General features: G+C 51.7%; 6 protein-coding genes across 6 annotated transcripts; 2 read left to right on the plus strand and 4 right to left on the minus strand.

Moving 5' to 3' along the window:
• Window positions 1-30: 30 nt before the first annotated feature.
• MRS44_015559 (uncharacterized protein) lies at window positions 31-1125 on the minus strand (the record flags this gene model as incomplete). The annotated part of the gene is made up of 1 exon (XM_046270692.2): window positions 31-1125. The coding sequence occupies one exon, from the start codon at window positions 1123-1125 to the stop codon at window positions 31-33; it is 1095 nt and encodes a 364-aa protein (XP_046130300.1).
• A 683-nt stretch (window positions 1126-1808) lies between these two features.
• Window positions 1809-3156, minus strand: MRS44_015560 (uncharacterized protein; the record flags this gene model as incomplete). The annotated part of the gene is made up of 2 exons (XM_046276809.2): window positions 1809-2892; window positions 2975-3156. The coding sequence occupies 2 exons, from the start codon at window positions 3154-3156 to the stop codon at window positions 1809-1811; spliced, it is 1266 nt and encodes a 421-aa protein (XP_046130299.2).
• A 1110-nt stretch (window positions 3157-4266) lies between these two features.
• MRS44_015561 (uncharacterized protein) lies at window positions 4267-4659 on the plus strand (the record flags this gene model as incomplete). The annotated part of the gene is made up of 3 exons (XM_046281404.1): window positions 4267-4377; window positions 4433-4491; window positions 4545-4659. 3 exons carry the CDS (start codon window positions 4267-4269, stop codon window positions 4657-4659), a joined length of 285 nt encoding a protein of 94 aa, XP_046130298.1.
• Window positions 4660-5207: 548 nt separating this feature from the next.
• On the plus strand, window positions 5208-6786 carry MRS44_015562 (uncharacterized protein; the record flags this gene model as incomplete). Its single annotated transcript, XM_046279574.2, has 4 exons — window positions 5208-5608; window positions 5661-6140; window positions 6198-6339; window positions 6397-6786. 4 exons carry the CDS (start codon window positions 5208-5210, stop codon window positions 6784-6786), a joined length of 1413 nt encoding a protein of 470 aa, XP_046130297.2.
• Window positions 6787-7094: 308 nt separating this feature from the next.
• Window positions 7095-8639, minus strand: MRS44_015563 (uncharacterized protein; the record flags this gene model as incomplete). The annotated part of the gene is made up of 2 exons (XM_046270647.2): window positions 7095-8273; window positions 8325-8639. 2 exons carry the CDS (start codon window positions 8637-8639, stop codon window positions 7095-7097), a joined length of 1494 nt encoding a protein of 497 aa, XP_046130296.1.
• A 912-nt stretch (window positions 8640-9551) lies between these two features.
• Window positions 9552-11907, minus strand: MRS44_015564 (uncharacterized protein; the record flags this gene model as incomplete). Its single annotated transcript, XM_065619264.1, has 7 exons — window positions 9552-9634; window positions 9689-9794; window positions 9856-10078; window positions 10143-10265; window positions 10320-10465; window positions 10535-11217; window positions 11646-11907. 7 exons carry the CDS (start codon window positions 11905-11907, stop codon window positions 9552-9554), a joined length of 1626 nt encoding a protein of 541 aa, XP_065475336.1.
• Between the last annotated feature and the right edge of the window lie 610 nt (window positions 11908-12517).

Below are 12517 nucleotides of genomic sequence, written 5' to 3' on the forward strand. Positions count from 1 at the left end.
ATTGGCTGAGACCAAAGACCAGCCTAGAATCTATTCTCCGTGGAGGTCCGCGGGCTTGACCATAACCCAGTTCTTGTCTGCTGTGACAGGAAGTCCTTCCTTCTTCTGAGCCTTGGAAAAGTCCGAAATCATGCCACGGATTTGCTTGCTGTAGCTCTCCTTGCGATCAACCCACAAGTGAATGCCTCCCTTCTTGACATCAACACCATGGAAGATCATTGGTCCGTCACTGTCGGGAGTATCGCCGCCAGCCAAGATAGGCTTCTTCCACTCGTCAATGTAGGTGAGAATGGCCGCCCACTTGCCGGCCTTCCAAGTAGCCGGGGCCCATAGGAACGGGGTCATCTTGGCATCCAGGTTCTGCTGCTGAATCTTTTTGTCGTACTCTCCGTCCTCAATCTGCTTGCGAGCGGTGGTGAGATTGCCATTCTTTTCCTTCATGAGAAGGGTCACGCCGATGACCTTCTCAGCTGGGACGTTGTAGCCGTACTTGGGGTCTGAAGCCACCATGCGGACGAGCTCCTCAGAGGCAGCGCTCACAACGTACACGTCGATACCGTTGGCCATAAGCTTGTTGTAGAGCTCGACCTGGCCCTCGAAGATCTTGGGAGGAGACACGTCAATGGCCGTCACCTTGTCATCCTCGAAGTAGGTTGTTGGAATTGTCTCATTGAGGGCCATGAGCTCATCGACGTAGCCCTTGAGCTCGCGCAGGGGGAAGCCGCTGAAGATTTGCGCAGCCCATGGGTAACAAACGGCATCCTCAATCTCACACAGGCGGTTGTAGTAGCTGTACAAGGTCTCGTTGTGCGTATCCGTATCCTTGAAGGGGACGAGCTTGAGGGTCGGGTCCATGGTCTCTCGGGTCAGAATGCCCTTGTTCTCCAGATAGGGCAGCAGAGACTCTTCGAGGTCGAACTCATAGCTGGTGTTGTCCATGTCAAATACAGCGTAGGCACCAGTGTTGGCATTGGCGGCAATCATCCGCTCAAGGGCCTTAGCGGCCTTGGGAGGCCAGTGCTTGAGCTCAGGACCACGGGTGCCATAGGTAGGAATGGCGACGGAGAGAGTGCCAATGTTTGCCAGGCAGAATGCCTTGGCAAAGGTGGTTGCGCTGGGCCTCATTGTGTAAAGTTTGACAGGAACGAGGGCGACTGAGGAAGAAGCTGCGGAGTGAGGGAAGAGCAAAAGCCACCCAAGATAACGGCCTCAAGGGTTCCCTGGAGAGCTTATACCTTCTGAGACCGAGCTAGCCGAAGTTTCTCCCTTCATAAACAAGAGACATTTACGAGATGGAGTTCGGTGTTACCGACCTAGGTGGACGATCTTAGACACTTTGGTGTGGCTACCCCACCCGAGCGATAAATCAGGTTTTCGTCCCTTCGGCGCGGCTTGATGATGATAACATGGTGTTTTGGAGTGTTTTCGCGTAAAATCTCGATTATTGGAAGTTCAAGCTACTCAATCATACCCAACTCTGCCATATACATCTCCCATTTTGGCCTCAATGACGACTTCTTCCTCCGCGACCTGCCGAGCAACCACCTCATCTCCCGAGTTGAAGACCAGGGTTGCACACAGGTGCGTTATGAAACAGGAAAGGATCGACAAGTTCGCAGCCAAATTCCAAGAGAGTTCATTGGCCCCTGCGCGCCAAGGGTCGTATTGTCAGCCGGAGATGAGTCGAATCCTGCCTAGCTGGACATGGGGGGGTCAGAGGTCAAACGGCGGGGGAACAGAAGTAAATGGCATAGTCAAGTTCTCCTTGATAAGACCCCAGCCTTTTCCATACCAGACCACGACTTTCTTTAGTAACCCTTAACTTTGTTCCCGAGCTGCAACACTTCCATGAGCTCTTCAAACTCGGCCTTAGGTACTTTTCCTCCGCTAGCCACCGTATGTCCGCGAGCAAAGGACTCCCCCAGTCGTTCTCTGAGTGTCGGATCGGCCGCACGGCCGGCGGTTTCAAGAAGAAACTCAATGATGTTGACTGGCGGGTCTCGGCCCCTAGCACATTTTGGAACGCGACAGGAAAAGCTGACCATGCCAGGTGAGTATCCTTCATTAGCGACCAGGACGACTTCCAGCTTGTCGGAAGATAGATGACCAGCCCACCGCGAGGCGATGAGGGGGTGAACCTGGGCTGCCGAGTTGATGTGAAGGACGGCTACTCTCCCGCAAGCAGAGAATCTGGGCGCAGTACTTTTGTTGCATCGCCTAAGTTCTGCATCTACTTCGGCCCTGGCTGCGAGTAGATTTTTGTCGCTGAGGAGCTCTTTCGGGGAGGAGGCAGCCCTCAGGGCCTTCCATGCAGCCGAGATATTGCAAGATGCGGTCCGGCGAGGAGCATTGATGAGCGATATTGCCTGATAGATTATGTGTGTTTTATACATCTTGACCGTCGCCTTCATGTCTGGAAAGGGTGGCTCCCACTTGACGCTGTTGCCCAAGTCTCCAAGTGTGCCCAAGACACAGAGCCAGTCGCATGTCTCTTTTACTCGTTCGTGCAGGCCAAGGCAGATGAGATAAGTCAGCAGTGAACTTGTCGCGACGGGAGGACTGTTGCAGGCCGTAACATGAAGGGCATCCCGAGGATGATCTTTCTCCTCCGCGTAGTGGTGGTCGATGACCATCGCTCTATGGGGGGCCTCAATGAGAGGACGAGACTGCTGTGAGCCTTGGTCCAGGACGAAGATGAAAGCAGGCTTGTAAGCGGCCATGGCCTTGCGAGACACGTCATCGTGAATACTACCGCCTTTTCGGGTAGTGTGGACTGATATTAGATCCTGGTCAAGGCCAAGGAGCGCTAAGGCCCGCTCCAAAATGGCTCCGGAGGTGAGCCCGTCAGCGTCTTTATCAGGAATGATAAGGGTTCGTTGCTTGGCTGAAACGCTGTGGAAGATTTCAATAAGTATATGTGCCCCAAATAATTCTCTCGTATCAACACCAAAGTCTCGAAGAATGAACAACGCACCACTCGTGAATGAAACTCCTTGCTGCCTCCAGCTTACTCTTTGGTGCTGGCCAGATAATTTCGCCCTTCTCATCATGTAGCGAGGGTGTTAAATGATACTCTGGCAGCTTTGGACCAGGACTGGAAGCACGACGCCTCTTAGTCTTAGGTCTTGTTGTTGTTGAGCATGCGGTACGTTTCATCGCCTTAAGTCGACAGTAGAATGGGGCTGAGGGGGAGATAGAGTTACTATGGAGGAGTGACAATGTTCTTGGGACTGTCAGGGTCCGTCTCAAGTGACAAGACATGTTGTTGCAAGTCTTTTTTCAGTCTTGAGCAGGCTTCCGATATTCCGATGTGAGAGAAGTTCCATCCAAAGTGATGTCGTCATAGAACGGTTTGGTTTTGGCGAGGATATACCAACTATGGGCCGCTGGTGCGGAAAGAAGGCCTAAGGGTGAAAAGCGATGTATTGTGGTGATAAAGCTGGCTAGCTGCAGTGTCGCGAGGCGCGCAAAGATGGGTGGAGGTTACGTGCCTATGTAGGTCACGTGCACCCTTTCACGCGTCACCGCTCAGCCAAAGAACCCACATTTGGTAACATTATACGATCAAGTAGGTGTTGGTTAAGAGTAACGCTGTAGGTAGGTAGATAGTCCGACTAAAATCTCAACAGCCAAGTCTTTTCACCGCTTTCCCTTCTCAGATGCGCGTTCTCTCCTTGAAGCCCCATCCGCGTAGTGTCGATCTTTACTCAAAAGGTTTGATACGCCCCCACTCTAAGTCTTGGGAACAGTGCGAATCGGAGCTAGCGATGAGCCGAGACATGACGACGTCAGACTGTCCAACCAGCACACACCGGGCACTCCAAACTTTTGTCTTTGGGACCCCTATTGCATTTGACTTCTTGTTCATTTCTGGCAGTCGAAGCCCGGGTCGATCCGTAAGACTACCTCAAGCCATATCAGGGGCTACGAGGAGGCGTGGACCCTTTGTGGCGTCATGGCGGCTCTAACCAGGCACGATGGCATTCCGTTGCTTCACTTCGAGTCGTCCCTGACGAGCCGGGAATGGTGGCTGCAATTCCATTAGACTGAAAGCAGTCGGATCGTGTGGCGAAAGACTCTTGGGTCCGGAATTGTCTAGCCAAATGGGCAAAGGTTGTCGAGTCTGGGTTCCTCTAGCGTGTGCGAATAAATCGATCTTGCACGTATATATCTGTCCTGCCCCCGTTTGAGATCCTTGGAGTGGCTTCTTGTTTTCATTTTTATCTAGACGTTACACGTCATTTGCTTCAAAGGCACTTATACAGCATGAAATACCCCATCGTCCTTGCTCTTCTGGCCGCGGCCGGAGTGTGTGCCCAAACGTCGGGGTGCGCAGATCAGACAAAGGTTGCTCGATGTCTCGAGGCAGCGGCCAAGGTACCTCTTCTTTCTGGAATCTGAGTAAGAACTTCCTAACGAATACTGTCTACAGCCTGCTGGGTGCGAGGATAATGAGCGTTGTTTGTGTGGAGTGTATAAGGAGATCTCAGCGTAAGTCTGCCCAAGTCTCCCTCTACATATTGTTCATTCCTAACATGTTACAGCTGCTATATCCCTTGCCCTAGCGGGGACCACGCGGTCGATGCCGAAAAACAGGTTGACGCATACTGTGAGGTCAAGAGAAAGCGATCGTTCAAGGAATGGCTTTCACGGGAATAGAGGATGGGCCTTTTTGTTCTAAAACATTATTGATCTGATGCCGTATCCTCTGTAACATCTCTTGTGTAAAATCTGCTTTCAAAGATCAGAGGAGTTAACAGTGAGCGGGTTGTATCACGGCAAAACATCAAGGTGACTCGCCCGTGCACCGCGCGTCGTGAGGGAGAAGCCGTTTCAATTTTGTAAAATAAACCAAGTATTCTTAGTTACAACCACCACCGATGTACAAAATCTACCTAGGTACTTCATTTAATTGTTTATCATCAACCTTTTCTGTCATCTCATTGGACTACCCTAGACAGCCGAGCAATTCGGCTCGGAGCATCGGCGGCTGGTCGGAGTTAAAACTGTGCTTCACGGTGCCATGACACGACTATCCACTTCCAAACAGGGCCAAAAATAGCATGGTTTTGCTCATTCGTAATATGTCCGTCTCGGAGCCGATATCAAGAGGCAATGTAAAAAGTAGAAGCCCCGTTGCTCGCCAGACTGAAAAACTTGAACTTGTATGACTCTTTATTTGAGACTTTTGGCTTCAGCAATCAATCATGGCGACAGACGACGAACCGAAGCACTGGTACAATACCGCACATAGGGTTCTTGAAGAACTTGGCCTTGTCTCTCTTTACAACTCTACCACCGACGTCAAGATCCTTTGCACTCAAAGGTTCATCCGACTTTTCGCCTATGGTTCATCGACACTTGTTCTGGTTGCCTATCTGAGGGAGCTGGGAATTTCTCAGACACATATTGGCCTTTTCATGACGCTGACCCTGACGGGCGACATTGTCATTAGCTTCCTGCTTGCGCTCTTCGCTGATGGTGTTGGCCGAAGAGCCGTTCTCGCGCTGGGAGCCACCCTCATGGTTGGCAGTGGACTTGTCTTTGCCACCTTTGGCAATTATTGGATACTGTTGGCTGCTGCCATCTTTGGTGTCATCAGTCCTGGGTACGATCATCTCATTTGTGTGTTGTGGCTTGCACTGATAGATCTTGTTTAGTGGCAATGAGATCGGACCTTTTAGAGGCCTCGAGGAGAGCATCATTGCTCACGTCACGGATCCTGAAAGGCGGAGCGATGTCTATGCTTGGTACAGCCTCTTCGGCACTGCGGGAGCTGCGTTTGGCATCTTGACATGCGGCTGGGTAACTCACTACATGCGCGTGAGCCTCCACATGGACGTTGTCGACGTCTATCGCAGAGTCTTTTACGGATATGCCATTCTTGGTCTGCTGAAGCTGGTCGCAGCTATCGTGCTGAGTTCCGATGTGGAAATCCACCACGAACCACAGCCTGTGCCAGCTGCCGACAATGATGAACAGACGCCTCTCATTCCTGGTAATAACTCCCAACAGAGTACCAGTGAGACTGCTCCAAAGAAACAACTTCGGGCAAGAATCTCTCACGAGAGCGTTCCTATCGTCGTCTGTCTTTGCGCTTTGTTTGCCCTTGATAGCTTTGCTTCAGGTCTCGCTCCTCTGTAAGTACCAATGTCGACTATCCCCTTTATCAGTGTCAAAACTCATGGTTGGAACAGCTCATGGATTACCTACTTCTTCAAGTCGCACTACCATATCGAGGAAGGAAAGCTGGGATCCATCTTCTTCGTCACGAGCATCATCGCCGCCGCATCCATGATTGTGGCATCCTCTCTCGCGAAGCGCTTTGGAAACGTTCGGGTAAGTTCTGTATGCTATTCAATGTCTGTTCTGTTTCCTGACCTCGAGATATTCTAGACAATGGCCTTCACTCATCTCCCATCTGCCATCTTCTTGGCTCTCATTCCCATCCCAGACGAAGTCCACCTATCTGTCTTGTTCTTGACTCTTCGAGCCTGCACGCAGTCCATGGACGTTGCGCCACGATCCGCATTCCTCGCTGCCATCGTTCTGCCTCAGGAACGAACCGTGGTCACCGGGCTTATCAATGTAGCCAAGACCGGTGCCCAGAGCTTGGGACCCCTCATCACTGGACTGCTTGCGGACTCAGACTACTTTTGGGTGTCGTTCATCATGGCTGGTACGCTGAAGGCTAGCTACGATCTGGGCTTCCTTGCCCTGTTCAAGAACCACGAGAGGGTGGAGGCGAGAAGAAACCGCCAGGACCATGAAGCTGCCGAGGAGTAGCCTGTTGATAAGAGGTGAACTGTGGTGGACATACCTTGCATCTCCATTGAGCTACAAAGAACGACAACCTGGCTCGAAGGGTGTTTGGAAGCAGAAAGGCGAGAGGGTAAGAAAGGTTAAAAAGACTGAACACAGAACTTTGCAGAGAGGGGATCTAGATTGGTACAATAATGTGGGAGATTGAGCATCACTCTTTTGTTTCTCAAGAAAATGGCATGTAACTATAGACTGGCGAGATATTAGTTATCATCGGCGTTTTTATTTCTTGTCGCCAAGTCCGGCGAATTATTCTATCTTAGACCACACAATCAAGGCTTCATCATAGCTGCAAGCTCCTCATCGTCCAACTTTTTAGCAACACCCGGTCCCTTGTATTGCCGGTTGATAGGCTGAATCAGTATTCTTCGGTAGCTGGTCAAGGGCGGTGTGCCAGCATCTGTAACCTCCAAGATAAGGTGCAGAACTAGTCCCTTCTCAAGTGAGATCTGCTCCCTAACAACGATGCATGACTTCTCTGGGGGCGCGATGGTGACCTCAACCTTGCTGCCATCGCTGCCTTCAACCTCCTTGATGTCAAGCTCCGACACCTCATAGCCGTGGTATGTCTGGGTGGCACTAGGCTCTCGGTACTGGAACCACTTATAGGACAGCTTATCACCGTCGGGATCATATGTCTTGGATGCATCGATGGTGATGGTTGATCCAGCATCAGCCTCGATGTAATAAGGCTTGTACCCAAACTCTCCGTTAACAGCAACAACAGGCTGGTGGTTGACCTTTGTGAAATCTGGAGTCAATGTCCACTGTATCCTTGCAGCAAAGTCGTTCTGGTATGTGTTTCTCCAACGCCAGATAGTGGCCTTGTTTGTCCTAAACTGTGTACCATTCAAACCGGTGACGCCATCTGCGGCATCACAGAAGTGGCCTCTGTTAGGAATGCCCCTGTCGCTCACATTCGCGGGGAGATATCGGCCTCCCCATGAACCCCATGAAGGCTCTTCTGGGAAGTTGAGTCCATTCTGCATGAGATAGAGGAACGTGGGCGTATCTCCCTCGATGATGAAGGCGGGCTTGGGATAGACAGCTCCGAGAGGGCCAAGCTGCACGTTCTCCTTGACCCAGTCAGCGGTGACCTTGCTGGGATCAGGGCCACCCTCATCGACATCTCCCGAGATGCCGACCCATGTAGCATTTCCGTATTGGTTCCAGCCGTGGACGGAGCATATATAGAAGATGTCAGGCCACTGTTGTCGAATCCAGCTACCGCAGTCGTCTTGATCAGAGATGGTGTAAACGCGAAGCTTGGAGCGCAGTTCGGCAGCGTCAGGTCGGTTGCGGATACGGTGTAAGACTTGGGCCAGCACATTGACGCCGCCCCAGACGATAACCCAGAGAGGATCTTGGTCGGGAGAGGTCAGTCGCTCGAGGAGCAGCTCACCACCCTCACTAAGTGGGATATCGTCACCAACGGCGGCCATGCCGTATACCTAGAGCTGGTTAGTTTTTCAAATTTGGATATGGAGTTATGGGAAACATACCGGCGGGCCGGACTTGATGAGGCCTCGGACCTCCTGGGCTGAGGGATAAGGAAAATCGGGGTGTGCGTGGGCATTGAGGTTGCCAACAACCTGCTCATAGCCATCGACGATCTCCTGCAACTTGTGCGGCGCAACCGTATCTCGAAGCCATACTGAAGTGACGGCAACAACACCCTCAGTCTTGAACTGATTCGAGTACGTCAGGTAGCGGCAGAAGGATTCGGCATCGTCAGGCTCATTTGTGATGTCGGTGAGGATAAAGACTCGGTGCTTGGAGGGGAAGGGAAGAAGAGAGGATCTGCCTGTGGTAGCCATTTTCGTCGCACTTGTTCAATAGCTGTAAATGATGATCACGGACCCCGAGATGTAGGTTTTGCAACTGACAGCCCGACTTGACGATGCGGAGGCTCAAAGACTAAATAGTGCAAACCATGATGTTTTGGGCATGTCTAAGCACATAGTGGTGTTATTTAGAGTGTGGCTGCTAGGTCCAGACAGGCAATTCATGGCACAACTCCGGGCTTGTCGGCTTTAGAAGGGAGAATTGCGTCAACTTCTCCACATTGCTGGGCTCCGGGGTGCAGCTCGCGCGTGGGCTGCCACACCGTAAACCCGCTTTGGGCAAGGACAAGAGCTGCTGTGGATAGCTGTCAATCATGTGTTTGTTTCGGATGACTCGATGATAGGTCAAACACATGGCAGTGCATCCGAAAAAACATGGGGTCGGTTTCCGGAAGGCTGAAGGGATTCTCAGGCTTCTCGCTAAGACTAGGTCGGTGTTGAAGGCGGGGAAACCGGGGTTGAGAAAATGGCTGCGAGTTCACTTGAATTAAAACGTGCTACACCGGTCAAGACATCAGGGCGTGGGATGTGAGGGACGAGTAGAGTTGCCTCATAGGGTTTGATCAGCTGGCTCCAAGCATAACGCGGAAGAATCTGGTGAGTAGACGTTATTGAAAAGCAGCTTCTAGAAGTATCAGAGACCGCCTGTGCTAATTTTCACTCTGATTCAGTCAACAGAACAAAACCAGGACTCGCTGTGCTTCTAGGATTCTCCCTAGCTACATACAGACTGAAGAAGTGGCCTGCTCGTGCCACTCTGCTTCCTAAAAGCACGCCCAAGTGCACCAGGAAGATTGAGATTTGCACACGTGTTGGGGGAGGCTGCCACGCCAATCCATCCGTTGCCGTGCCTGCTCACGAACCAAGTCGGCACCACTATTCCATTTACAAAGAACTGCTCCATGCCCTGTATTGTCTCAGAGACAGGATGAGAATGAAGCCAATGGTGACCAAACCAAGAGATGCCCCTGTAAAACGACATTAGCACCAAATTCAGATCAGACTGCGATAAATTCACTTACAATGAGTCGATTCAAGAGCATGAACGTACGAGGTGGTAATCGCTTTGGCAATCTGCGCTGGGGCATCCCGGATGTAGCTCACGTCGTCGAGAGCATCGGCAATAATCTAGACGCACATCAGTCCCAATCATTCCAGCAGCGCAAAGAAAAAGACGGCGGCATGATACCTTGTCTCTCCGGACGGGGTCCAGGCCAATATCAGCGAGGCGTCTTCCCAAGTTTCGGCGAACTGCCATCTGGAGCACAGCATTAATCATTGCTAGGCCCTGCGTGGAGCCCAGCGCAACAGAGAGATAGAGGCATGAAATTGCTGCCGTCAGCTGGGTCTTTTCCACAGCGGACTGAAGAGAAATGAAAACGGCACTTTGGACGAATCCTGTCCCAAATCCGCTAGAAACCATGTCAGGAAAGCTACGACGAAACGCTCCGATAAGAGCAAGGAGCCACGTCATACCTGACGAGAATATATAGAGACTCTAGCCAATTGGTATTTCCGTGCCATCGTAAAATGATTAGCAAGTAGCCGAAAACCGAAAGAAGTGTTCCAGTGATGAGCAGAGCTTGATGATTCCCGGTTCTGTCCACGGGTTAACTCAAATTGCCCGGCCAGTTGCATGATTTGGCTGCTTACCGCTTGATAAAAATGCCGGCCATGATACCTGCAACTGTGTTTCCCAAGGCAGCTGGGAACAGGCGAGCTCCAGCTTCAGCGTTAGAGGCGCCCGCGGTTACTTTGAAGTAGAGCGGAACTGAGAACATGAGCTGCAATTTGAACGACTGTCAGTGGTGGGAGTCCATAAGAGCTTTGACAGTTGCCTCTCAAGACAGACTCTGGAAGAACCTTACCCCAATCTGTGCACTAATCTGTAGAAACATTATACCAAAACAACCAAGTACGTGCTTGTCTCTGAAGATGCTGAGATCAATGATAGGCTCTTGGACCAAACGAGTCTCAATGTAGATGAACCCTGCGAGAAAGAGGTGATGACCCGCAAAGAGACAGAGAATGATGGGATGACTCCAAGGGACATTGACACCGCCTATTTCGAGTGGCAGCAATACCGAGGCGATGGTGAGGGCGAGAAGAAAAGCACCAGCCCAGTCGATGCGAGCCAACCTTCTCGACAGTGCCAAGGTTGTTTGACGCTGCTCACCCTGAGATAGCTGACCTGGAAAGCTAATCCAGACAAAGAGTGCAGCAAGCAGAATCAGGGGACCTTGGCCGATGAAAGACCAACGCCAACCGATGGCGTCGGCCAGCCAGCCTCCCAACGGCGCGCCGACACTCCGGCCAAGAGTGCTAGCGACATTGACGTAGCTACGCCAGACGGCAACCTCTCGCAGCGGTACTAGATCTGTGATGACGAGCGAAGTCAAGACGCCTAGGCCTGCGCCTGCGCTTCCAGACAGCAACCTTGCGAGGATCACCTGCCACATCGACTGCCCAACGCCGCTGGTTGCCGAGATATGGCGAGTAAGTGTCTGCTTCGAGGAAAATCTGAAGGGACGAGCGTACATACACAGCAACACTTGATGCGTAGAGTCAGCGTCCTGCGATCATTGTCGCCGAGGAAATCGACACTTACCATCCAAGAGCAAATGCCACATGGGCCGTCAGCACAACCTGTTTGCGCCCGAAGATTTCGCCGAGTTTACTGATCTAAGAGGCACGCCGGAGTCATCAGTATGTGCGTCTTCTAATAACGTTGTAAACGAAACTGAGTCGACGTATTGACCTCACCGTTATCTGGGTTGTAGCGCCCCCCAAGGAAAAAGCAGTCAACAGCCAGCTTGACATTCCAAGAGCATCAAACTCGGATGCAATCGTTGGGTGCGTTGCCATGACGAGCGAGTTGTCAGAACTGCCAAGAAAGGTGCCTTTGATTGTCAGCATGCCAAACGCCCCATGCTCATCAGCATCTGCCAAGGATAAAGGGGATATGGCTTTGTGTCTTACTGATCATCAAAACCAAGATGACTCTTTTCGCGACTGATGACTTGTTCTGAGTGGCTGCTTCGGCATCCGCGGCCGCTTCTTCGTCTGCGGCGTGGGTGTTGGCTATAGTGTTGACCTCCTGTTGTAATGCCTCATCTTGGTACCTCTGGGAGGATGGCGAGGCAACTGCAGTGGTTGACTTGACACCAGTCGCGTCCTTGACGGGCGCCCTGCCTAGAAGGGGGCTTCTTTCATTGTGATACTGAGAGCTGGCTGTTGTCATGGCAAGGGACGAGCGTTGATGGGCCTAACAGAATTGGATTGATATTCAAAGTGTAAGCTGGGATGCAGAATGAGAATCGATGGCGAGATTAAACAGGTTTTTACTACCTTGGTTTCTGAAAGGGCGCCATGTGCGCCGCTGCCTCTGAATAGGCGCAGTGCTTTCAGCTATCTCAATTATCCGTTGTTGATCTGAGGCAATTCGCCGTTTGTGCCAGAGACGGAGGTGATCTCATCGACAGTGGACATGTCGCAATCATTGGTGACAGACAGGGAACCCTGCTTGGACCAACAGCCAACCAGTAGGAGCCCACTCGGAGTGAAATTCTGGAGAGCCTCCCCGGAAGACGGTTGCACGTCGCACCGCTGCTATTATGGTTGGTCACCACTCCTTGCTGGGGTGGACTGAGCTTTAAGGGTTTACTAGAGAAGTGCGGAGGCCCATCGTGTCGCATGAACTCTGCACCTCGCACCGTTCCATCCGTGATTGGTTGGAGACAACAGATTGTCTGTGTCTGGCGGGTCATAACCCTCCAGCTTGATCTTCTCGGCTGCCTCATCCAAGGTAGATATCGCTTGGCGGCATGGCCTTGCTCTTTTTGCACGTTCCA

This window comes from Fusarium solani (assembly GCF_023522795.1).
Source record: "Fusarium solani strain SB1 chromosome Unknown bctg00000011, whole genome shotgun sequence".
In the NCBI taxonomy this organism is placed as follows: Eukaryota; Fungi; Ascomycota; class Sordariomycetes; order Hypocreales; family Nectriaceae; genus Fusarium; species Fusarium solani.